This window comes from Pteronotus mesoamericanus, unplaced genomic scaffold, assembly GCF_021234165.1.
Source record: "Pteronotus mesoamericanus isolate MK-2021 breed Mesoamerican mustached bat unplaced genomic scaffold, CSHL_Meso_final scaffold_85, whole genome shotgun sequence".
In the NCBI taxonomy this organism is placed as follows: Eukaryota; Metazoa; Chordata; class Mammalia; order Chiroptera; family Mormoopidae; genus Pteronotus; species Pteronotus mesoamericanus.
In genome coordinates, this window is record NW_026555329.1 from 68,339,906 (window position 1) to 68,364,342 (window position 24,437).

At 51.3% G+C, this 24,437-nt stretch overlaps 1 protein-coding gene across 2 annotated transcripts in view; it reads right to left on the minus strand.

The window, feature by feature from the left end:
* PLXNA4 (plexin A4) overlaps window positions 1-24,437 on the minus strand; it is a 408,310-nt gene that overhangs the window by 316,322 nt on the left and 67,551 nt on the right. The window contains exons 3-4 of one of the 2 annotated variants that reach the window (XM_054564674.1): window positions 19,517-19,570; window positions 10,480-10,662 (exon numbers count right to left, since the gene is read on the minus strand). In XM_054564674.1, coding sequence (XP_054420649.1) covers window positions 10,480-10,662; window positions 19,517-19,570 — 237 coding nt within the window. The remainder of the gene's footprint in view (window positions 1-10,479; window positions 10,663-19,516; window positions 19,571-24,437) is intronic. The other variant, XM_054564675.1, reaches the window with a different exon arrangement.

Genomic DNA, 24,437 nt, shown 5'->3' on the forward strand with positions numbered 1-24,437 from the left:
CCCATGGAGTTTGAACACTCTTCTTAGGTGTTTACTGAGCACAGAAAGTCACATGATCCTCACCAACTTCTTAATTTTTATTAGTGTTCTTCCTCCTAGTAAGTCGAGAAAGGCTCCACAGATGTGAAGCCCTATTATCCTCAGCTCATTCACAAAGGAGATGAAGTGTGCATACATTCATATGTTCATTGCTCAAAAGGTGAAGTATGTGTGGATAAACAATTTGTCCAAAATCAGAAGTGCAGCCAGCAACAAAGTGGAGATTTCCCGGCTGTCAGTTCTGACTCTTCCTGTGACGTGCAGTCTGGTTCTCAACAGTTTAGAGGCATGGGCAACTCCAGATAAAGACCTGGGCAGACACTGGGTTCTCAAGACTGCCGGGGGCCTCAATGTGGAGGAGGGACGCAGCAGGTGGCGTTCAATGGCTCCTTTGCTCCTTCTCACCTTCCTCTGCCTTAAGAGAGTGGTTGCCATGATCGCTGAGGAAGTATCTTGTTTTCCCATTTTCAAGTTGCTCCTCACCTAAGCATCTTAAAGTGCTGTGTATACCCACACTCACATGCCTTCTTACTTTTGGGGAGAAATGGGGACAAGGAAAGACAACCCCCTTTAAGGATGGAAATAAAGAGAAAGCTTTGGTTCAGCTTCCTATGCAGAGTCTACGCATGATGCCCCAGGCTTCTCTCTCCCTATGGCCCCTCAACCGCCTCATCCACTCCCTTCGGCTCCTCCTTGGGACAGAGAGAGTCCAGACAAAAACAAAGGCCAAGAAAGGTGTGAAGATCCCCTTCCCCTGTCCCCAGACCCATGTCCCTCAAAACCAAATGTAAAGCAGAGAGATTAAATTATCACTAAGCTAATTATGGGAATCACACTTAGGCTGGCTGCTGGGAAGCAAGGTCAGCAGGCAAGAGGCATTAAAATTAAAGGCAGATGCAAGAAAGCACTTAAAAAAGCAACTGGGAGACTCATTACCCTCACACGGAGGAGGAAGGAGCCACTCTGATGTTTGAGGCGCTGTCCATCTGGGTGATAGTCAGAGCGTTTGACAGCTAAATAGCTCTACTCTGTCATCATCTTGCAGCCAAAGTGGGTGAGTCAGAGGTAAACTGATTAGATGGTGTGCTGCTAATTTCCCAGAGAGAACACGAGAGAGGCGGTGCTCAGGCCAAGAGGGCAGAGTACAGGGTGCACCATCCCCAGGCTCAAGTGTGAAGGGAAGGGCCTGGGCTCCTAAGTGTGCGTGCATGGGCGTGCATGAGTGCGCATGGGGTGAGGTCCATATGCGTGTGTATGGTCCCTGTGTGTATGTCTGTGTGGGAGGGGGCACACAGTCATGCCTGTGCGCATATATGTCTTATCTACCTGAAAATGGAAGGCGAAGGGCTTGGAAAGGGTCAGAGGGCCCCTTCTAGCATATTTCCAACAGGGCAACTCCTCATGAGCTTTCAATGATTGACAAGGCCCTCAAAACGACTGCCACTAGCTCAGCCGTAAAAATTCTTATCATTTGGCCCAGTTATGGATACTCAATAACTCCTCCTCTATCATCAATATGATGCAAGTTTAAGACATGTGGGCCTAAAAATGGGCAGTCTACAAAAGGAGTTTGAAAGTTAAAAATCAATGGTTTTCAAACCAATCGGCACAATCGCTCTGTCCCTTACGTCACCAAATTTATAAAGAAATTGTGGAACCAGAGCTGCCTCAGGACTTACAATCATCCTGAGCAAATTGGTCAAGATCATGTTTATGAGTGGATATCATAAATTGAGAATACAATACTACATAATGCCAGGAAGAAAGAGCTGAGAGGGCAGATGTGGGGAAAGGAGGTAGAGGACTCAGTGGCCAAGAAGCTCAGCTTAAGGGGATGGGTATTCAGGAGAAAGAGGAAAGCTGGGTAGATTGGTGGGGACAGAGGCAAAAATAGACCAGGGGTCGTAAGGAGATGGTATAATCAGGTCCGCAGCTCCTGAGGGCTTGCAAAGCAGATACGGGATACGACTAAGTAGAAGTAGCCATCTTCCAAATGAGGAAGGACAGGGAGCCTGGATGAACTGCTGCAGGAGAAATGATCATGAACACAGTCCCAGAGGCTGCAGGGAGGAAGCATGAGAACCCAAAAGACAAAGAAACGCCCCGAGTGTGTCCCAGGTGGCAGGTCAGTGCTTCCCAGAGACCCTCCCGCCCCTACCCAAGCCCATTTCCCACTCCGCCGCAGGATCTGACCTGGGCTCCCGCGTAATTGCTCCTTGAGGGGAAAATTGCCCATGGAGGTGCGTTGGTGAAGCCAGAACTGCCACGTAGGTGGGAATCCCATTGTTTCTCGGGTAGGAGCTTCTTCCGTGGTGTTTACACTTAGCCAGGGCCCTTGAACACTCAAAATGCACAGGACCGTGGCTGCAGGCTGAGCTGGAGGACCCATGTCCTCGATGCGGCAGGGCCATTTACAGGCGGAACTACAGGCACGCTAACCAGGTACGGGAGGCCAGGTGACCGCTTCCTCTCATGGTTGTGGAGATACGATTTACCCACAGCCCAAGAGCAAAACCTCAGGCAGAGGCCATGATATTACTGTATAGAGAAGTCAAAGGGCAGGTCAAATCATGGGACCTCCTGATGAGTTCCTCAATCCCTGTCCTCCTGTGTAAAATGGAGGTGTTAGTATTTACCCTAAAAGGAAATATTGAGGATTACGTGAGATAATCAACGTACGTAACACACACAGAAACACCTAGGACGGTGCCAGGTCCCTACGGGGGTTGTAAACACATGGTTTGCTTCCCATTCTCTCTCTCCTGCCAGCTCCAATTCCCAGGAAGACGAGCCCTTCCTAAGGAGCTAGATGATCCCCAAGAGAGGCCACAGTCAGGAGGCATGGATTCTCCTTGGCCACGCAGAGCCCCTATCAGTCATTGATTTCAAACCAAGGTCCCTCCCACCCACCACCACGCACCACCACCCTTTCCCTAAGATATGAGCAGAGCAGCTGGGCATGCCGTCCAGGGCTCCCAGGCCTCCTGCTGAGGGTGGCTCCTCCCCTGCTGGCCCAGTGCATGTCGCTGCACCTGCCCATTCACCCTCTGGGTTCTCTGATACAGCTGCACAGTCAAAGCTGGGAGACAGGATTCAGCATTGGGCCGCTTTTGTTTCTGAGGAGGGCTATGCCCCCTTCCACACCACGAAAGTTAACTTGAGGTTTCAAAGGACTGGTTCAGGTGCCCTCAACATCCCACAAACAAAGCCCTAGTGTGGCAGGCAGCCTCTAAAATGACAGCAAAGACCCCTGCCTCCTGGTATTCGCACCTTGCTGGAAGCCCCTGAGTCTGGGCCGGACCACTCGACTGAGTCCTGATGAATAGAATACAGCAGAAGTGACGGGTGCCACTTCTGAAATTAGGTTTCAAAAAGACTGTGGCTGTCCTCTTGCACGCCCTCTCTTGTTGTCTGTCTGTCTGTCTCTCTTAGCTGCTATGTTGTGTGAGTAGCTGTCATGGGGAGACCCCTGTGGCAGGGGACTCATATCTCCAGTGCAGACCTGAGGCTCGCTAACAGCCACATGTATGATATTGAAAGCGGACTCTCCCCACTTCCGGCCTTGAGCCCGTGGAAGACTGCAGTCCCAGCCAGCACTGTGACTGGCGTCCGTGAGCAATCCGGAGCCGGGGACCCGGCTGAGCCAGCCTGGATTCCTGACCCCCAGAATCTCTATGATAATACAGGCCGTTTTAAGCCTCTGTGTGTGGGTTCATTTCTTACACAGCAATCCGTAACTAATATACCTGTCTCCTGGGCTGCGAGAGAAGGTATGGAGTGAATGGAGGAGACTCGCAAGAGCTACTTTAGAAGTCCTTGTGAATGCCTCTATGAGAAGCCACAGCTGCTGGGGCAGGGGCTGGGGGGAACCCACCATGATGCTTCCAAGAGGCAAGCGGCATGGCTACATTCACAGGACGTCACTTGAGAACAAGGAGACCCCCAGTCAGAGCTTCACCTGGTGGGCTCTGAGTCAGTCCATCTGCTGCCACCTTCCCCACCAAAGCACCTGAGGAGGAGGCCTCGGTGGTTTCAGGTCACGAAGACCCCCAACCCCAGCCCTGCCCTCGCGAAGAGTCTCCACCGGTATTGATAATGATGCTGTTCTTCTCCAACCCAGATTCTACCAGCTACGAGCCCAGCAGTAAGGGGACCGTTTACATCTGGAAGTTGCTCACTTCCTCTTCGTGCTTCTGCCTCCTCCCTCTTCCTCTGGTACATCATGTCTTTCATCCTTTCCCATCTTTGTTGTCTTGGTTACATGGCCAGACTCCTGATATGCTGCTAGTTTTCATTTTAATGATATGTTCTTGTAAAGCACAATATTTTACTTCAATTGCATGTGTCACTGGATAAATTCCTCCAGCGTGTCTGGCATTTTGGTACCAGCTGAGTGAGTGGGTTCCATGATTTGGGATGTTTCTGAAGCACGTTCTTCAATGTTAATGTCTTTGTATTTTAATTTATGATCAGGACCATTTTGATACAAATGTATATATATAAAAATATACGTCCATATGATTCAAAAAAGTGGCACACATGGATCAGTAAATCTTGACTTGGCAAAGCTCATTTAAAACTATCTCCTTAAATCATGTGCACTTGCAGTGATCATTTAAAAAATAAAGACAGTGTTTTCTGGGGACCTCAAGGCATGTTTCAAGAGGACACCAGGAGGAGACTGGGTCTGTGCCACAGAGACTGGCTTCAGGCAGCGTTGAGAGGGGATGCAGCAAAAACCACCTTGAGAGGACCTCCCCACCCCATGCCTGCTCAGGTCAGCTCTGAGTGACCACCTGAGGACCCCCAGAGACATGCAGGGACAGTGGTTGGGCCTGGCTTCAAAATAGAAAAAGGGACAAAATAGAGCCAGTGGGGCTTCATATTGTCCGAGAACGTAACCTACGCCCAAGAGGACTTGGACCAGCTTAGCTGCTTTCCATATCTACCTACCAAGTAAACACAACCAAAAAGTCTGAAAGCCCAGCAGAGGAGATGAAAAGGAGGTGAGAGGAGGACCGTGAAAAGTGGGCTGGTTGACATTAGGCTCAGCTGCTCGGAAGGCCAGGCGCCAGGATCCCCAGGCTTGCAGGGCTAATAACAACAACCGTCTCCTGTCCCTGCTTAGTTGTGGGATCAGAGGAAGAAGAACAGCCCCCTGGTACAACATCTATGGCAGTCTTCTGTCCACAGCCTCTCAGCATCAGCCTCCCCCTCGCTTAATCCAGAGGTTAAGCTCCAAACAGGCTTCATACTTGCAAATCAGGGGTAGGAGATGCAAACACAACAGGACAAAAATGACCAAACAAAAGCGCTACGATGATTTTTCCATAATGAAAATTGTTCAGAACCCATTCGCCCATATTTCTTTTTCTTTCTCCTTAGGCATCAAACCACTCGCAAACTGGCTGGCAGCTCTGTTTGGAGAAACTGATAACACAACAGAGATAACTGACCAAAGGCTGCACCAAACACACTCAACCTCAGCCCCATACCCAGGGCTCCCAGGCAAGCTGAAGCCCAACAGTGTCTCTATCGATTTCGTGATGCCTCCAGCCATCTGGAGCACTTTCCACGGCATGAATTTCTTTATATTAAAATTCTTTCAAATTTCCAGGCGAATATTACAGAAAAGTCTGAGATACATTGAGGAAGTTACAAAGCAGGGGCTGCCCATTTCTGATCTGACATTGTTCTGTGATTCAAGGGTTGCATGTGTGCGCGCGCGCGCACCTAAGTCTGTTCACGAGAACTTACGGTCAGAATAACGCAACCGCAGGCAGGTCTCCCACTGCCCCAACCCACTTCTGGCTGCATTTCCCCTTCTGGACCCAAGCTCAGAGACTAAGGAACACAAGCAAATCAATTTCAAAGCAGTCTCAAGAAGAAAATAAACGAGCAAGATTGAACTAATCTGCGTGACAACTTCCAATAAGAAGGATTTGGGACTTGTCCACTCCTATGGACTCTCCATGCTGACACACACCCAGTTCCCACCAAGAGGGGCTGCAGGCTGTGGGGTGTGCACAGACACACGCACACCGTACGTATCCTGCCAGAAGCCAATAGCAGGACCAGACAGACTGCCACTTAACCAACATCCACAGAGTGCTCAGCCCCTTGGCTGCGAATGGTTTACCTTGTAAAACACCCAGGGAAGATGCAATAACAAAATGAAAGGGGCAATCACACCTCAAGTGGAAGTTTATGATGTTTTGGTTCACTGTGAGCATTAGTCTCTCCCACTAATGTTAGGCAGTAATTCACTGCTGAACAGCAGCCATAAAATATGATCACTTAGTGGCAGGAAAGCAAAAAGCAGAGAAAGAGGGAGGGGCGGATTCCAGCTGAAATACATACACAAAAGGATCTTGTCCTTAGGAGGGGCCACTGACCACATTACCCTAACTTGGGTCAAAGGCTTTCAGATTTATACAGACACCCTAAAACACAATGGGATGGTGTTTGCTTTAGATTTTTACCTGTCACTGGAATCGGAACACTCTGTCAGTTGTTTCTAAGTTCCCAGGCACCACCTGATGACTGTAGCATTTATATGCCACATTTCTTAACAGCACATGCCTTTACCACACACCATGAGAAAGGCTGCCAATACCAGCCGTAACACACACACACACACACACACATATACACACACACACGCACACACACACCCTCCCAGAAAACATAAGACATCCAACTTGGCACTCTCTTCACCTCCTTTCCCCCTGCCTCATGTGATATGTGCACTAAAGGAGTGAAATTGTGGTCATCACGAGCAAGGTTGCAAATGACGGTGACCCATATCTTTCAAACAAAACAAAAAGTCAGTAATTTGAGGGCAGCCCATGAACAGCTACTGTCCAGCTTCTGGACCCTGGAAACCCACAGCAAACTCCCTTCCTCTCCGCAAACTCCCAAACCCCCTTCCGCCTACCCTCCCCACCTCGAGTCCCTTGTCATAGTGCAAAGAGCTCCACAAGGCCTTTGTACACACAGGAGATTATTACAGGGCTCCGAGAAGCCAACTCTGTAATTACGGCTACAGTGTGATTTCCATTATTCTCAGCCTTGGCTTTCAGTAGCTCACAAAACTTCCTGCAAAATCCTCCTGCGGCCCCAAAGCCTTTCATGGCTGGGCCTCTGCCCAAGAGGCGAATAGGGTCCCGATAACCTCTGGGAAAAGCAAGACAGAGTTATTCTAAGGAAAGGGGAGTGGTGCGTAGCAAGCAAGGGTGGTGGGAAATTCTATTGTTTAGGAAAAATAAATAAACCGGCCAGTTTTGCTTTTTATTATTTCAAACGACAGACGCGGCGGGCCAGCCTTCCTTTCCCAACTCAGACTGTCCCCCCGGGCAGGTTCTGCTGAGTCTGCAGCAGTGGTAGCCGGGCTCCAGCAAATCTATTAAATAGGCTGCCACTCTGAGCTTGTGGAGCAGAAAGCGTGGCCACACCACGGGCCCGGCTCTCCCCAGGAGGGCCACTGGCTCACTCCCTGACCACGACCCTCTGCTCTTACCTCTCGAATGTTCCTGCTTCCCCAGTCCCACCACTGCTCTGGAAATTAAATGTAATATCCCAGGTGGCCAAAACAGAACTGTTCTTATATAACCCCCCAAAATGAAAATGGGAAATGCTGCCCATGATTTATAAAGCTGGCTGGTCAGGTGTTGCCTGTCATTGCTGGCCTGGCCGACTGCTGGGGGCACTTCAAGGTGAGCCTCTGCCCGCGGCCGGCCCCACGAGGGTTGTCTCCATGAACTTTGCTTGCCCCGGCCCGGGGGGGTGTTCTTAGCCCACAGCCGTGGAGATGTGCTCCACTCTGACCTCCCACGAGGGGACCGACTCCTGGAGGTGACCCTGTGGGCAGACCCCGTGGGCCTCAGTCCATCCTCGGACCAACAGCACACATTTGCAAGTTGACTCTGTTGGGTTTATGATGCAGCCACAGCCAGGAATCATGTCTTGTTTTTACCTCCAAGAGAAAATAACTGTCTGTTCTCTTATGTGCACTGAACTCTCAATGGTTATTTCACTGATACCATATTCCAGCAGCTCAGACAATAGTTAAAAAAAAAAAAAATCCTTCTACAGAGTCTACTTGGTCTTGCCAGCAAGTAAATGAGCCTCTGGCACCTGGTAGGAAATTTGGGGTGTGAGATTCTTTGAACACTTGGAGTAAGTTACTTCTCCATTTCACTGAGATTGGGCTCACCAGAGAAAAGAGCTAAAGCACCCCACATGGCCTTGCTCACTCATTCATTCTCAATACCACACGTTAATCCATAGAGTCAGGTAAAGCAGGCCAACAGACATGGCATCGTATGAGTTCACTGTATGAACTGTATGTGGGAATGCCTTTGCTATTCAGAATTCACTTTTCCAGCAAACTGAACTCACTGAACCATGGTACAGAATGAAGTCATATGAGCAACCAAGGGAAACGCCCCCAAGGCCCTCAGCCTGAAGCTTGTGCGCGGTCCACCTTGGTGTATTCAAAGGCTCACTAGACACAGTTTCAGCAAGTCTTCCTAGATTCCTGAAAGCTGGAGCTGCAGATGGAGGAGGAGGAAAAGCACTGAAAAGATGACCAGGATTCCTGAGAGCAAGTGGAAGTGAGGAGCAACAATGTGAGTTAGCAGAAACACCCAGGAGGCTGTAGTGGACACAGGAGTTGTGCAGGAACAACACACCTACACCTCACAGCACATTTTCTGGGAGTCCATGAAATTCAGCTCGATACATGAGTAATCAACAACAAAAGGACCAATGCAGAAAGAAAACGTTCAATTGTGTTTAATATATACTCTTTGCAGAAAGGCAGGGAACTACAAAATATAATTTTTTTAAAAGATTGAATTTATTTATTCTTAGAGAGAGGGGAAAGGAGGGAGAGAGGGAGAGAAACATCAATGCACGAGAGAGACATTGACTGGTTGCCTCTTGCACGTGCCCCAACCGGGGACTGGGGCTGCAACCCAGCCATGTACCCAGACCATAAGCCGAACTGGCAACCCCTCGCTTTGCAGGACAATGCCCAGCCAATTGAGCCCCATCAGTCTGGGCAACAAAATATAATTCTTAAAGCTCTATAGACTATGGTTAAATTATCTGTTAATTTGACACTTGCCGTGTGTTACCTCTTCAGAAGCAATACCAGATGCGGGCTGCTTTGCCTGCACCCTCCTTGCAGAGCGCCATGGCATTTCACCAACACTGTTTCCCTTCCCAAACCCAACCCCCCTAACTACTCCATACTCACCCCTGAACTCTCGCACACTCTGTTCCCCGACTCCCACCTGCACACTCTCCCGCCCCAGACCCACTGCCTGTTCCCCAGACATGTACAATTTAAAGAGAGAAATGATTGCTGAAGCAGGCTGTTTTACAGTAGGATCGGAGAGTAGGCATGGCCTTCTACGTGAACAGAGAACATTTCCCCCTTGATCTTCTGGAGCTAGTACACAGAAATACAGCAACAAAATGGTAAGGATCAAGGCTCTCTCAGATCAGGCAGTGCTGGCTTTATCAGTCCAAATGACACAATGGCCAGAGAATTCCCATGGAAATCAAAAGAAGGCAAGCGGGAGCTCCACATGGAGTTGCCAGTATTTCCCTAGGACAAGACTGACATACGATTACCAGCCAACACAAAACAGGGCCTACTGCCTGCAGTTTTAGAAAGGCTTTTCATCCAAGCAAGGAAGGCACCCTATGGAGCCAGCTCCAACTCACTGAGATGAGACGCCTGAGCAGAGTTGGGCGAGATAATACTCCTGGATAGGCAGGTGCCCCCACCACTGCTGATGGGCCAAAGCCACCCAGTGCCCCTGAAACCAGCAACCTTCTGAAGAATGAGGAAGAAAGCCCATGTCTCCAGATCACACCATTCCACTCCACCTTAAGCAACCGCTATGTACACCACAGCATCCAAGGTTTCTCATCCCACAATTTGACTCTTAGCCCCAAAAACAACTCCAGTAGGTCCTGCACTTTCTTCCATTTTCCTGAATAGATTTCAGATGGATGGATAAGCCGGAAGGGTGAAAGCAAGAGGAGAAGGCCCATCCATTGCCTCTGTCCACATTTCAAACCACCCAGGCCTAATAATGCTCTTGCCTTAGGCACAAACCCAAGTTACAGAGGGCACACCGTTTCGGGTGGCCTAGTGAGGCTAGGGTAACACCTCTATGGGCACACCAGCCTTCGGAAAGAGGTGAATCCATACTCCCCCAGTGTGATTCCCCAGTACAAACCCAAGTACAAAGGCAGAGAAAGATGAGATTATCACTCATAACCTCAACAGCAACATGTCTACTTAACCCCAACCTGTATCGTTCGCCTACCAGGCCCAAGACAGCAAAAGAACGTAAGCCATTGTCCATCCTGTGGGGACAGACTGTCTTCACAACAATCAAAATGACTGCACCTCATGCCTACCTTTTTCAGCTTGCCACTTTTGGTGCCCACGAAGGCCAGAGAGTGATTCTTGTAGACATACGCGATGACAGAAGTCATGCGGTCCCTGTCCTCTGTGAAGACAGGGATGCCACGTACCATCTCGGACACACCCAGGGGCGCATTCATATCCAGGCCACAAAAGTTATCATCAATGGTTAAGAGCTGAAAATAAAAAAGAAGAAAAATTAGTGGGGAGCATCGGGATGATTGACTGAGGTATTGAGTCAGGGAACTGGGGAGCTAGATGAATCCTTAGATATGGTATAAATCTCTTTCACATGAAACATTCGGCTCCAGAGAAACTAAGTGACATGTCAACAGTTATCTAAATAGTTTGCAGGACCATGGCAAAAAATTTAAAAAGCACATATTCCTAGAGTCTCTTCTCACCATACCCCCATGGTCTCTCTGCCCCTCCTACAGCCACTCCAGGTGCTGTCTTGGTAGCTTAGATTGTCACCACCACACTCACAGCAGAAAGCACTGGGCCAGCGCCTGTGAGCATGGGCTCCTGATGGCTCTGCTCAGGTGCCAGGGGGGTGTGGTCTCCTCATGTACTCACTGTTAAAGAGCCCTCACAGAGAAGGACTCGCAAGTGTACAATAGAACGGAGACCTGGAAACATTAACGCATGAAGGGCAGGGCCATGACAGAGCCATGCACAGACAGGAGGCTCAGGAAAGGGGAAACGGGAGGAATGGAAGGTTTGTGAATGAACTCAACCAGCCACAGCGGTGCCTCACTCTGCCCAATCACAGGCTCCCTGTTCTTTTTGAGCATGGCAAAGCAGGGCAGGCCTGGCCTTGTCGTAGCTACACCAGCACTTCCCAAAGGGTCTTCTGTGGGACCCTGCCCTCCAAAGATGCTCTACCATAAAAGGGTTCCTCAGGCAAATAATTTTGGGAAACACAGTACATTCTAACACCATGTAAGAGATTCACAATTATTAGTTACAGGAAAGGCATGAAATCTTTTTAAGAATAAATATGTTTAATATTATCTAAGCCTTTCCCAAATATTTCATTACCTAAACAGTTTTAGACCAGGGCACCTACTATCATTCCTTAAAGAGAAGGTTCCCTCGATGCCCTGTGGTGCCCACCATCCCAGCTCCAGCTTCTGAGTTGGGGCAATTTCAGGAGTCAGAGAACTGACAAGAAAAGGCTTCAGGCTGGTTTCCCTCACAGTGTTTCAGCTCGATTTCTCCCTGTTCTATTCCAGGCCCCCAGGTTCCCACGTGAGCAGAGGGTCACGGGGGGTCCAGACCTACTGCAGAGCGCTGAGGACCTTGACTGTGGCTGCTGATGAGGTCCCAGGGTTACCCAGCAAGCAGCTTTGGTGGGGTGTAGACCTCTCCTGGGCTCTCCGAACCTACGCCGGATTTTCCCCTCCTTCTTGGAAGAACTGTGTGGTCTTAGAAGAGTTATTCCATCTTCTGCACTTTTATTTTCCACTCCGTAAAGATAAAGGAAACAACCCCTGCTTTTTGATGGGCTTCCATAAAACCCATAGAGCTCATGCTTGTAAACTTCCTTCAGGCTCTTCAGAAAAAGGAGTGAAATAAAATACAAGGTGTCACTTTTTTTAAAGGCTTCAATCCAGCCAAAGAAACAGCATCTGGAGAACCAGCAGGCGAGCCTGGCCAGGGGGCTGCATGAAAGTGGCCAACTCTGAGCTGTTCGGGGCTCTGAGGGCCCCAGGCTCCCTCCAGGAGAAGGAGACAGGCATTGTCCATCTCAGGGAAGACAACGTACTGAGCATTGCAATCCTCTCTCGGACCGCTCCCCTTCCTCTTACTGTGGTGGGGGGTAGTCAGACCAGGGGCAGGGGATGCGAGGTTGGGGGGTGGGTGTCGGGCTAGCCTGGGCAGGCTTCGTGCAGAGCAGACGTCTGCTCCAAGCCTCTGTTGCCTCTGGCCTCTCTTTCATGGTCTGGTCCACCAGCCCCAGACCAAACACAACCTCTCCCCGCCCCCCAAAAATAACAACGACAACAACTATAAACATCCAGGTTAGGAGGGAGCTTTCAAGGTCTAGTCTGATCTCTGTGGTTCTCCCCTAAAATGAGGAAACGGGGGAAGAAAAAGGTGGTAGAAAGTGAAGGGGATGGACAGAAATGAGGACGAAAATTCTGGGCAGAGGGGAGACAGTGGCCTCTCCTTGCTGGATGGAATCGCAGTGACCTGTCAGGCGTTCCAGGAGCAGCCGAGCGCGTGGTAGCCGTGCTCGTGGCCTTGTGGGTTCTTGCCTCTGGTCCCTAAGGAGGGCTTGTCCCTGACTCTCTCAGCCCTCACCTGGGCTGCAGGGACCTCTGCCACCAGCAAACATGCCTTACCCATTATGATCCATTTTCCAAGGAGATGAGGCTAAAGGACTGACTGTCCACTCTGCATAGGGGGAAACCAAGGCAGGGAGCAAAGCAGTCCCTGTTTCAGTCGCCCACCACCCCGGCACGAACACAGGTCTCGCTGGCCTGGGGAGGCTTAGGCCGCTCGGTCCCCGGAATTGCACTTCTGAGTGGTCAGTTACTGAAAACCATTCTTCCCCTTGGCTGGGCGCAAGACAGGCAAATAAATAAACCATCACCTACAAGAAGGCGTTACGCATTTGACCAACTGCATCATTGAATCATTGGTGGCTCAGAGACAGAAAGTCAGGGACCCATGAGTTCCTGCTGCTATGACACCAGGGCACAGAAAAGGGGCCGGAGGAGGGAAGTTTTCATCAGAAGGAAGAGAGGACAGCTCAGCCTGGTGGCCTGGCAGCCAGGGCTCTGACATCTTCAGCTTGTTACAACTCCATCTGAGGCTCCATCAGCAGCCAGGTCCCAGTCTCCTCACCTGTAGCTGACAGCCATCCCCTCCCAGCGGCCTGCCTCCTGGTGCCATCGCCAAAAGACTGCAGCTGGGGCTTCTACTGCGGTGAGTACATTCCAGGGACAATGACAGTTTTTCCCCAGGCTCCCCTGCGCCTCTGAGCGGGCCCCGAGGTGGTGAAGAGGTGACCGAAGCCTCTGACCAGGACCAGCCCAGGTGGACGTGGATGCTGAGGTACCCGGCTGTGGCATGGTGGGGGGGGGGCTCACTCTTTGTTTCCTCAAAGCTGGGGCAATGGGGAAGGGGGGAGTTTTAACCCTGAGGTAGCAGGAAAAACACAGGACAGGGGTTCACATAGCAGCTCAGCCGCTTCTCAGCTAGACAGCTAGGCACAGGCTTCTCCTGGTCTCTGAGCCTCAATTTCCTGGCCTTTCAAATAGCAAGACAAGGACCGTTGTGAGGTTGAGGTGAGATAACAGGTGTGAAGACACCTGATAAACAGGAAAGCATTTCATCAATGTGAGGTGACGTTTCACGTTAGTTTTTCTGATGGAAATCCTGCCCCGAACAGGGATAGAACGGCTGCTGGAAGCGGCCCCGCATGCCCCCTGCCCAGAGCACAGATCTCCACAAGCACGCCTGCCAGGTGTGATCAGAGCTGCAGCCACAGGGCAACTACAGCTCCGGGCGGAGAAGCCAGAGGGCCCCACGGGGCCCACAGACCCAGGGAGGCCAGGGAATGGGGGGCAGGGCCAGGGCCATGCGGGCTCTGGAAGGGAAGGCTAATTGGAGAAAGGCTTGGCCACCTGAGGGCTAGTGTGGGTTCCTGAGCACCCTGGGTGATGGGGGAGGACAGCGTCCACTCCTGCCCTGGCCGAGCCCTCCCCTGGGCCCCATTAACGGCAGGATTAGAACAGCAGCGTGAGGATTCAGGAAGGGACTCACCGCGGCTATAATCAGGAGGCCAGCCTCACCTGCAGACCCAGGTCGCAGCCCTTCCTCCCACCACACCACGAACACACACGAACGAGCTGTTGCCACCATTATGTTTGCTTATTAGAGAGCAAATTTATTCTCAGCTGGGAAAAAAATAAGGTCTGTTGCATGGAAATATATGTGATGCTTGCGTGGGCAACCCTGCGAGCAGATCCTGAAGCTTTTGACAGGGCCACACCTTCCAGGGTCCTCTCTATCCCAATCAGAAGGTACAAAACCTGCTTTCCACAAGTGTCCTCATGGAATATATGGGTTATAAATGAAGACTGGTGACCACTGGATTCCAGGAACCATGGGCTCAAGGATGGGACCATGTTTTATGCATCTTTGCACCCTTAGCTTTGTTCTAGGTTCATAGTACATTAAGACATATGCATTAGATGGATTGTTGGATGGATGGATGGATGGATGGATGGATAGATGGATGGATGGATGGATGGATGGAAGCTTAAGCTTCACAGTGCCTAACACTTTGGGATTTGAACCAGAAGGCCAAGGTTTAAATCCCAGCTCCACCACTTACTACTGTGTGATCTTGGACAAGTTATATTTAAACTCTGTGTCTCAGTTTCTCATAGGTAGAATGAGGACAGTAATAATAGTATATACTGTTGTGAAATTAACTGATTTAGTACAAGCAGAACAATGCCTGGCGCTTCCTAAGTGCTATGGGAGTACTAACGCTTACTACTGTTTGTCCCCTTAGACAATTCAGACAACCTTGATGAGTCTCAGCCTCTTTGGGGAAATTCATGGCATCTGCCTCAGAGAGGTGTTATCAAGAGGAAAGGAACTAATGTTATCAAGATGAAATAGCAAAGGTGAAACTTCCTGCAGATCTATCAGATCAATGAGGCTGAAGGGCAGAGCAAACGAATGGTTGAAGATCCTGAAGATTTAGCACCATTCATTGGAAACACAAATTCTCAGGCCTCTCTCAGACCTACTGGATCTGGGGTGAGGCTCCGAGATCTGCATCTTAACACCCTCCCGGTGACCCCTCTGCCGCGGACGTTTGCGATGCACTGGCCTGCCTCACCATGGAGGTCCCTTCCTGGCGGAGGGCATGTAGACCATGCCAAGGAGAGAATGACATGAGACAAGCATTCCCACTCTGGAGCAGAACCCACAGCCCAGGATGTGGAGAGGCCCATGGCAGCCTCCCAAGGGCCTCCCTGAGGGTGTAGGTGCAGGTGGCCTGGGGAGCCAGCACTGACACTCCGAATTACGATCTGTTAGCTCACCCTGCTTCCCTTGCCCATGGCGGCAAAGGTTGCTGTGTAATTATGTGTCGCTACATACAAATGACAGAGCAGTTACGATTACTTTACCAATTACAGGGAAATTGCTCCCACTCCTCAAAGAGACCAGCACTCTGAAAAGCTCTGTCATCTCCACGGAAATGCTGCCAGCAGCCGTCCTCCAGCCGTCTCCCAGCCTCTGGGACAGAGCGGCCACCCAGGAACCCCCAAAGGGTCTGGTGGCCTCTGCGGAGACTCTTTGGGAAGGGCTGAAGAGGAAGACAGGCCTCGAGGACCATGGAGATGTCTCCTTTGGAGGCCCTCTACCTCATCTCCTGACCCCATGTCCTCATGACTCAATCATAAGAAACCACCATGTCCCTGACACTGTGCCACTCCATCCTGAAGGCCAAAGGTGATGAGGCAGAGTGGGGACCTGACCCTGAAATCACCCCCCACCCCCGCTAGCATAGCCCCTGGGCTGGCTCCTGATGGCTCCTCCCCTGCCCAGTGGAGCTATTTGAGCCCACCCTCGGTTGCCCCGCCTTTGAAGAAAACCGTGTTCAGTCCTTATTATGGAAAGGTCAGAAGTAGGCCAGAGCTCAGTGGCCCAAATGCAGTGCTAATGAGTCAGGGGTCACCGGGTTCATCCCCCTGTGGGCCAATTAGCTCAATTCTGGGACACAGTCTCTCCCACAGCCACAGGCTGCCCCTCGTACCCCAGGCATCATTGTTTATAAGTATCCCAAACTAATCCACAGGAGGCCAACCAGGTGAGACAACAGGTATAGACCACACAGCCAACTCCTCCAACCAAGAGGCAGCTGCCAACTGTTCCAGGCCGGCAGCAGCAGTCTCTGAGCCCTGAACGGAAAACTCAAGGTCAGACCTGGTCCTCCCATTACTCACGGGCAGCTTCTGGTCCAGCACAGAGGAGTCCTTCCATCTGTGAGCAAGCCAGTTCTCCTGCCCTCCTTGAATGCAAAAGTAGCCTCTGGTCCCATGCACAAGAGTCCTGAGCACTCCCCATGCCCACTCCCGAAGCTGGGAGGCCACGTTAGACAGGGGAAAAGAACATCAGAGATTGGCTCAAGCCCACCCACTGTGGGGCTTTCGGTTAAACCTTTTCCATCAAACTTTTGGTCTATTACACTATTGGATCTGCTATTTCTATTACAGGAAACCAAGGCACTAAATGAAGAACACTATTAAGTGTGCCTCACTCATTAATGTGCTTAAAACGATTAGGAAGGACCTACTAAGCACAAGCCGTAGGTAAGGACCCAACAATATAGAGATGCAATATTTCAGCTTCTCCCCTTTTCCCCTGTCTCGTCTCCCCAGTCAGGGAGACAGGCCTGGCCATGATCGGACAGGGCCACACGCACCCTACTTTTGTAATGAACCCGGTGCTGGGGGCACTGAGGGCACGGCCACCAATGCCTGGGGAAACAGCAGGGCTTTGCGGAAGCGGAGCTGCCTGGGCGCACTTCGGGGTTCTCTGTCAAGTACAGTACACGGCCACTCTCTTACACGTGGTGTTGTTGTGGAGAAGGAAAATGACTCATGATCTTAGAATCTCACAGGAGGGGAAATGGAGGACTAGAGAGTGAAATGATGTCCCCCACACCAGCCCATGACCAATCACGTTATCAGAAAGTAGGTACCAGAACCCCAAATTCCCAGTCCAGAGGGGAAAAAATCCCCCCCTGATCTCCAAAGGGGATTCTGCTGGCGTTGCAAGGGGGGGGGCCCAAAGAAACCTATTGCACATCAGGGAAGCCTAGTCCCAGGGATCGAGCTGTTCCGGGGAGAGCCCAGTGAGTGCTCTGACCTTCTGTGACCTCTAGAAGGGCCCACTAACTCTCCCCTCCGGAGCAGGCCCTTAGGCAATGAGGAGAGCTGGGCTTCCTCCTTGCCTGGTCCCAAAGGAAAGCAAGAGCTGAAGCTTTGAAAAGAAATACAAGTTAGGAGAAAAAGAGGAGGGAAGCCCACGAGGCACCTGCTGACGTGGGAGAGAGAAGGCCTTTGAATTCTTCATGCTCATCAGCCCTCAATTTCTTCCCATTAATTAATTACACGTACATACACACACACGCCTATACACCCAGGAGCTGATCATAGCAGACCTCCACTGGAAATGGGGAATCGGGGAATTACACATGTAGGATTTCTCTCTAAAGGGAGATACGGATCAGATAGGCTGCAGTACCGCGCGTCTGTACACAGACTCCCGCCGTAAAGCTCTGCCGTACAGGAAGATAGAGGCCGCCCACTTATTGGGGTCGTATCTCAAACATGACCCCTGACCCCTAGGTGTTCATAAATGCACCAGGGTCTGTTGTCCACGGTGACTCCGTGCCCTCCGACGGAGGGGGAGGAGGTAAGCAGAAAGAGGCCTCAGAGGGGCAGAAATACTTTGGGGAGGAGGCTCTAGCAGGCTGGGTTTACTCCCCTTAGAAAGCCTCTGACTCCATAAACCAGTCCCTTGTGCTTCAGTGCTAGTTTCTGGAACAAAGAAAGAAATACAATCAAACTATACAGCCCCCTAATGGCTTTACTGCTGTGTACAAACGTCCCTTTCCCTTTTATGAGTCTCTCCCCTCCCTGTGGCCCAGGCTGACCCTACAGGTTAAACTCTCCTGAGAGCAGGGAAGTTCTGCAACAGGTGAAGGCTGGCCCTGCACCCGACTGTGAGCACAGCCAGGGACGCGGGAACGAGGCCTCGTCCGCTTCAACACTAACACATTATCTCAGGATTCTTTATTGTGTCTTTTTCAATGAGGCTGCAGGAAAATAAATGTGTGCAAGGAGAGGGGAAGCCAGCAAACCGCAGCCACAATAACCTAGTTAGACAAACGCATTTTTTGGAGGAGCTTCGTGAAAAATGCCTCAGGGTTGGAAAAACAACCCAACAAACTACACCAATGTTCTCAAGAGTCAAGCACCTTGTTTCTAAGCATCTCAAAAGTGGTTTATACCTACCTGTAGAAGGTCATGGTATTTTAGGAGCTGTGTGTATGTGTGTGTGTGTGTGAGTGTGTGTGTGTGTATTCTGAGGCATGCAGCCATTGAATTAATGCACTTAACTACCCATTGAACAATGAAAGTGATCTGCTAAAAGCAACACTTATTTTTATACTCATTTTGGTATTTCGATGTGTTTTGAAACTGTCTGTTGTCCAATCCCACCAGATAGCTAAGTGGTCTTTTACTCATTGCAGTAACAAGCCACCCTTCTAATAGGAAACTAATGCCACTAATCTGAGCTGTTTTCCCCAGAGAGGGGCATTAACTAACCACTCTCTGCAGGCCTGTCTGTAACCACCAGCGAGCTATGGAGAGGCATCCGCCCTGGAGCTGCAGAGCACGGCGGCCAGAAAGGAGCTCCAACTCAGGATCCGGGGCTGGACCCCATGGCCTCCTCCTCCTCGTCCGCTCAGTGACAGAGAGCCCTGCACTCCGCACTCTGACAAGCAGAGAGGGCCATGACGCCATGACCGGTGCCATAGGCCGGCCAAGCAAGAGAATCGGAACCCAACTCCACTGGCCCAGTATTGCAGGCGGCCACCACGCTGGAACTAGTCCAAGAGCCAAACCGGGATCCAGGGGAACTACCAGGGAAGGCTTCTCAGCATTGGGAATGGGACCAAGCAAAACCCACTTGGGGGCTGCCCTTCTCCTTTGGTACCTTAACTTCAGAGATCCCCCCCGTGGCCACCTGTCAAGGGCAAAGAAATCCCACATGGCCCATCAATCCCAAGCTCCCACTCCCCTCCCAGTCTTCGCAGACAACCTCAGCCGCCACTGGCACTCTAATTGGAGTGGGGCATGCCGCAATGATTAAGTTTGTGTGTTTTCTGGCGGGCACTGGGAAGCACTGGCCCTGCTCGCCAGGCTGAATTATGGGGTAGGTCATTCCCTTGTTAGTGGGAATAAATTTTATTAGCCCCACTCTCGTTACCGTGCATCTTCCCCTCTTGCTCCTCGGGCCGTGTGTGAGTCTGGATAATGTTGCCTGCATGCGGGATAAATCAGCCAAACAAATCCCATTATATTTTGGAACAATAGCAGAGACAGAGCAATGACGCCGAGACCAGGGAAAGATGTGGCCTTTCTTCTCTCCCGCTGATCCCATCTGATGTACGTGGGCTGCATGCGGGGCCCATCCACTAGGAAAAAAATGTAAATTGAGAGTCCAAAGAGAGAACTCCCTTAGTTGTCTTTTTTATTTTTTTTTCTCTCCACTAACTTTGTTAATGAAACGAAGCAAGTACTCTGAGCCCATGTGGAGCCATTCCCTTCTGCCTCGTGAAAGTGAAGGGACACCTAAAGATAACAGCAGGGAGAGTCTGGCCCGGAATGTATCCTCTCCTCCAAATACCTTAGCTTAGCCTTCATCACATGTGAAGGATGGAAACGGAGGCAAACAGGCGCATTCCAGGCCTGGGATACTAACCGTAACACCTGGATGAGGCACAGCCCAAATCTCTCTAAATCAGATACCAACGGAGAAAAAATATAAGGTTGAAATCACAGCAATATTGTTAAGTCTCTTTCTATCCCGCCACGTGGTTATCATAACCAAAGGAGGATACACAGATGGGGCTACGAAGCTGTTCAAGTGTCCTACAAATATAAGGTGCCCTGCGTCTATCACTATTTATGAATGTCTATGTTTATATTATTTAAGGAATGTCTCTTTCCTTAGCAGTCTTGGCACACTTTATTAAAGGGATGTTATCTTATCACCTCCTTCTTGAAGACAAAATGTATAATTCAAAACAAACGGGAAGCTGCTCGCCAGCCCAGTGACATCTCAGGAGTCGGGACTGGCTCAGACCCAAAGGTCCAAACTCTCAGCCAGCATCCGGGCCAAGACGCCACCCTGTGAGAAGGACTGGAATTGAAGGAAAGGCCCACACATGCAATTCGGGATTGTCAAGTTGGCTGGTGTGCATGCTGATTGAACAAGAAGCTTGGCTGCCAATTTGGGGAGAGCTATCGCGCGCCGTATGGGGTGTTTGCACATCCATGTGTGCACATGGGAGAGACGTCTCGCTGTATTAGCTGCTTCGTGTAATGTGGAGGTGTGAGGGAGAATAAAGTGCAGGGAGAAGAGAGAGAGGGAGCCAAAGACATGGCCGTGCACAGAGCGTGAATGTGAGACAGTGAAACACAGCAGAGAGAGATAGAGCCAGGCAAAAATGATGGGGGGAAAAGGCGCCATGAGAACCGAGTCGGCACCCAGAAGAGAGAGAGCCCGTGTCCGCACGCGTGTGAGTGCAGGTGTGCACACTTCCCTGCCAGGGTTCATGAAGCAGATGTCCTGGCATCAGGACACAGCATTGCATGGCCCCACATCCCAGTGCACCGCTCGGTAAACTCTGTCCTGGGGTCCCTGGGCAGCTATCTGTACTAAAATTCTGCATATGTGATTCCTGGGTCTTGACACTCTCCCTGCTGACCCAATGGGCTCCAGGGTGGCATCCTGGGAGGATACGTCCAGCCTGCGAGGCCAACCTCAAGGTCCTTCCTCTCTCTAGGACCAGCCCCACCACCCAGGGCATGGCCACCATTCTATCCCCCAAACACCACGTGCACTTGACTGGGACGTGACTTGCACTGCAAACCCTGCTGGCCAAAGAGGGAGGAGGGTGGGCTTTTTACCTGAATATCTAGGACAGAAGCCATCTCAAGGGGGGAGGGGAAGACTTGATTCCGTAAAGCTTCAGGTTGTGATATGGCAGCCCCACCTCCACATGCTAAACCAGAAGTCAGGAGTACGGGGCTCAATGGGTTGTGAGAGGTAAGTGCTTGGGCTGATGTAAAGGGAGCTTGGTGATGTGTGTTGTCACAGGGACCCGAGAGTGGAATAGGGCACGTGTGTTTAGTGCGCCACAGTGTGTGCATGTGTGTGCGCACGTGTGTGGGGCCAACGTGATAGAGGTGGAAAGGGGGGCCAGCGCAGCAAGAGGAGGAGTTCCTGCTCTGCGAGAGGACCGTGGCTGAGCAGAAAGAGAAAGCCTGCCCAGCGCCATAAACAACAGGATACACCCCATCTGCGCAGAGCCGCCCTTCCTGCCGGCATGAAAAGAAAACACCCCAAGCAGACCGGCAGGGACCAGCGCCCGGAGCCTGGGACGGCCGCCTGGCCATTCCGGATGCTCAGTCTTGTAGCGTTTCAGAACCTCGGGCGCCAGACAAACCTGAGTGACCGTCCAGGCTGGGATGGGGGGCCAGCCTGCCTCCTCTCAGGACTGCTGTGCCTGAGAAACAACAAACAGAAGAGTCAAGGTAACAGCGCCCATGAATGGGGTGCTCATCCTTCACGACTCCCACTGCCAGGCATGAACTGAAGCTGGGGGTTAAATGTAACAAGCTCAGCCCCTGTACCTCTGTGAACCTTGTGAGACTGGCTGGGCTGGCGGGGAAACACCGAAGTCAGAAAGGCCCTTGGTCTAACACTGGTTTTCCACTGTTGGAATGGCGAGGGGCTTTTCTAGGTCTTGCAGTATTTGGGGAGTCCCATTGGCACTTCCGGCTTTAGTGCCCTGGATAGTTAATGTCCTGCGATGCCCAGTCAGTGAATTGTCCCATCCTAGATGCCACTGGCACACCCCTGAGAAACACCAGTGGGGAAAGCATTTGGCTGAGAATTAGGATGTACAGTAGGTCCTAGTCTGCCAACTACATGACCTTGAGTGAAGTACTTGACTTCTCTGTTCCTCCATTTCCTCCACTGGAGAGGATGGCTGCTCTTGCTATTATCATACACAGTACTGTGGAGAGAGGAAGGGAGGTGAGGAACCCCTTGGAAACTGTCAAGCACCATATAAACTCCTACAGTGGGGTTATCAGGCTGCTCATAAGCTGCCACACTGCTCCCACTCTTGGAGCTTGACAGGTGCGAGGCAGAGATTCTGGATAAGAGCTTCTGCCCCCAAAGACCTACATTTTCTGTTGGAAGGTCACTCTAAGCTCAAGGCTCCAGGGCGAGATTAAGAAGCTGATTTTTGCATCGTTTAGCCTTGTCAGCACTAAAGCTGATGATGCCTGACTCCTACATCCACATCCATCCACTTGTCCCTTAGGTTCAAACTCAGGGAAGGTTTGAGTGGAGTGACCAATGGTCACCCCCAGGACCACAGTCATTGTTCCCGCCACATAGACCATAATGACCTGCTTGGGCGCGTCTCACTCCTGGACTCTTAGGCTCCTGGGGACCGATGTCATTTCATGATTCTTGGCATCGACCAGGTTTGAATTCATTGTCAAAGGCCTAATAAATGTTTCATCCACTCATTAATACATTTGGAGACAGAAGGCCTAGTTTTCTGTGAGGTTAAGCCAGAGGCTGAAGAAAAGGTTGAGGAGGAAATAGATAGCCCTGCCTGGGGGACTCTGGGGAGCCAGGCCACTCGGCACAGAGAAAACAAGAACCTTGGCCCACAACAGCACACTCTCCAGCCTGGCTGGCAACTCCAGGTCAGGGGTGTCCGGGATCCCAAGGAAGGGCTGGGAGCTGTCACCTTGGGCAGCGTAGGCTCTGGCATATGACAGAAGCTACTGGCTATGTATGGTCTCCTCACCCTAACTATCCCGTGCTCTGCAGACAGGTGTCAGGAGCCTGCGTGGCAGCCTTCAAAGGGGATGGAAGTAGAGACCATCCCAAAGAAATTGCATTATCATTAACTCACCTGCTTGATCATCAGCAAAAGGCCTCAGATTGCTCTTTAGCCCCCTGTACCCCCAGGCAAACTGGGCCCCCTGGGTGGCCCCTCTAGCACCCTCCTTCTGCCCATGCCCTCCTGAGATCCTGAGAGCAATCTGCAGATGCTACCCCATTTGTTCTTGGGTTCCTCTTTCCATTCAGGCTAAAAAGCCTCTAGGACCCAGGAGAGGAGTGGCCCCAAGGCAAGGACAGAAGCTGCTTCCATCCCCCACGAGCACCAGGAAACACAGGGCTGCTTCCCCAGCCTCTACACCCAACACCCACTCAGGGATTTGCTTTGGCAACAGGCATGGACATTCGCAGTGACTGTCCCATGACGAGACCACTACTGACCCTTGGCCCTCCTCTGTGATGTGGGCCCCGCCAGAATTCCCCAATGCGCCTGCAGTAAAAACAGGGAACTCTCAGGGGCCTGCAGACTGAGGCTCCTGCCTCCTCCTCCATGGCTTCTCCTGGCCTGGGCCCCAGGCCGTGGCCCACTGTACAGCTCCAGGGATGCCCCGTGGCACGGCAGGCCAAGTCACACAGGTAGGCTCTCTGCGCCTCCCCCATCCTCCTGAACATGGTCGGAGGGGCAGCGGGGACCTGGTGGGGGATCAGGGGTCAGGGGCCCAGGACATATGCTGCTCCTGGCTCTGAGTTTTGGAGGCATGATTTCAGGGGAAGGAATGTGGGCCCAGGAAATAGAAGGGGCCAGAAAGGCCCAAAGAGCTCCACAGAATAAACATTCTAGCTTAGGGCAATTGAACTGCAGGAGCATGAGAAAAATCAACGGCTCATCAGACCCCCTTTTTCAAGCTCTTTGAGTTGTGACTATGATAAAACCCATAGGGGACCCCTACCATGCAAAACACAAGTCCTAAAAGTCAACCCTCTGGGCTATTTTTCTACCGCTGACACACCACAGGATAGAGGCCACCGGAGGCTGGGTTCTACTTCTCAGGCCCCAAGGGAAGCTTGGACTCGAAGACAAAGAGAACTCAAGAGTTCACCTGTCCATCCCCGCCTCGAGGCAGGAAGGGAAAATGAAAAGGAACCCAACGGCCATGGGGAAAGGTGGAGAAAGAGCTGTGTTTGCCAACAGTGTGCGGACCAGGGTTCCTCAGTGGGGACGCCCAGGAGCCGAGCCTGGCTGACGGCGTATGAAACA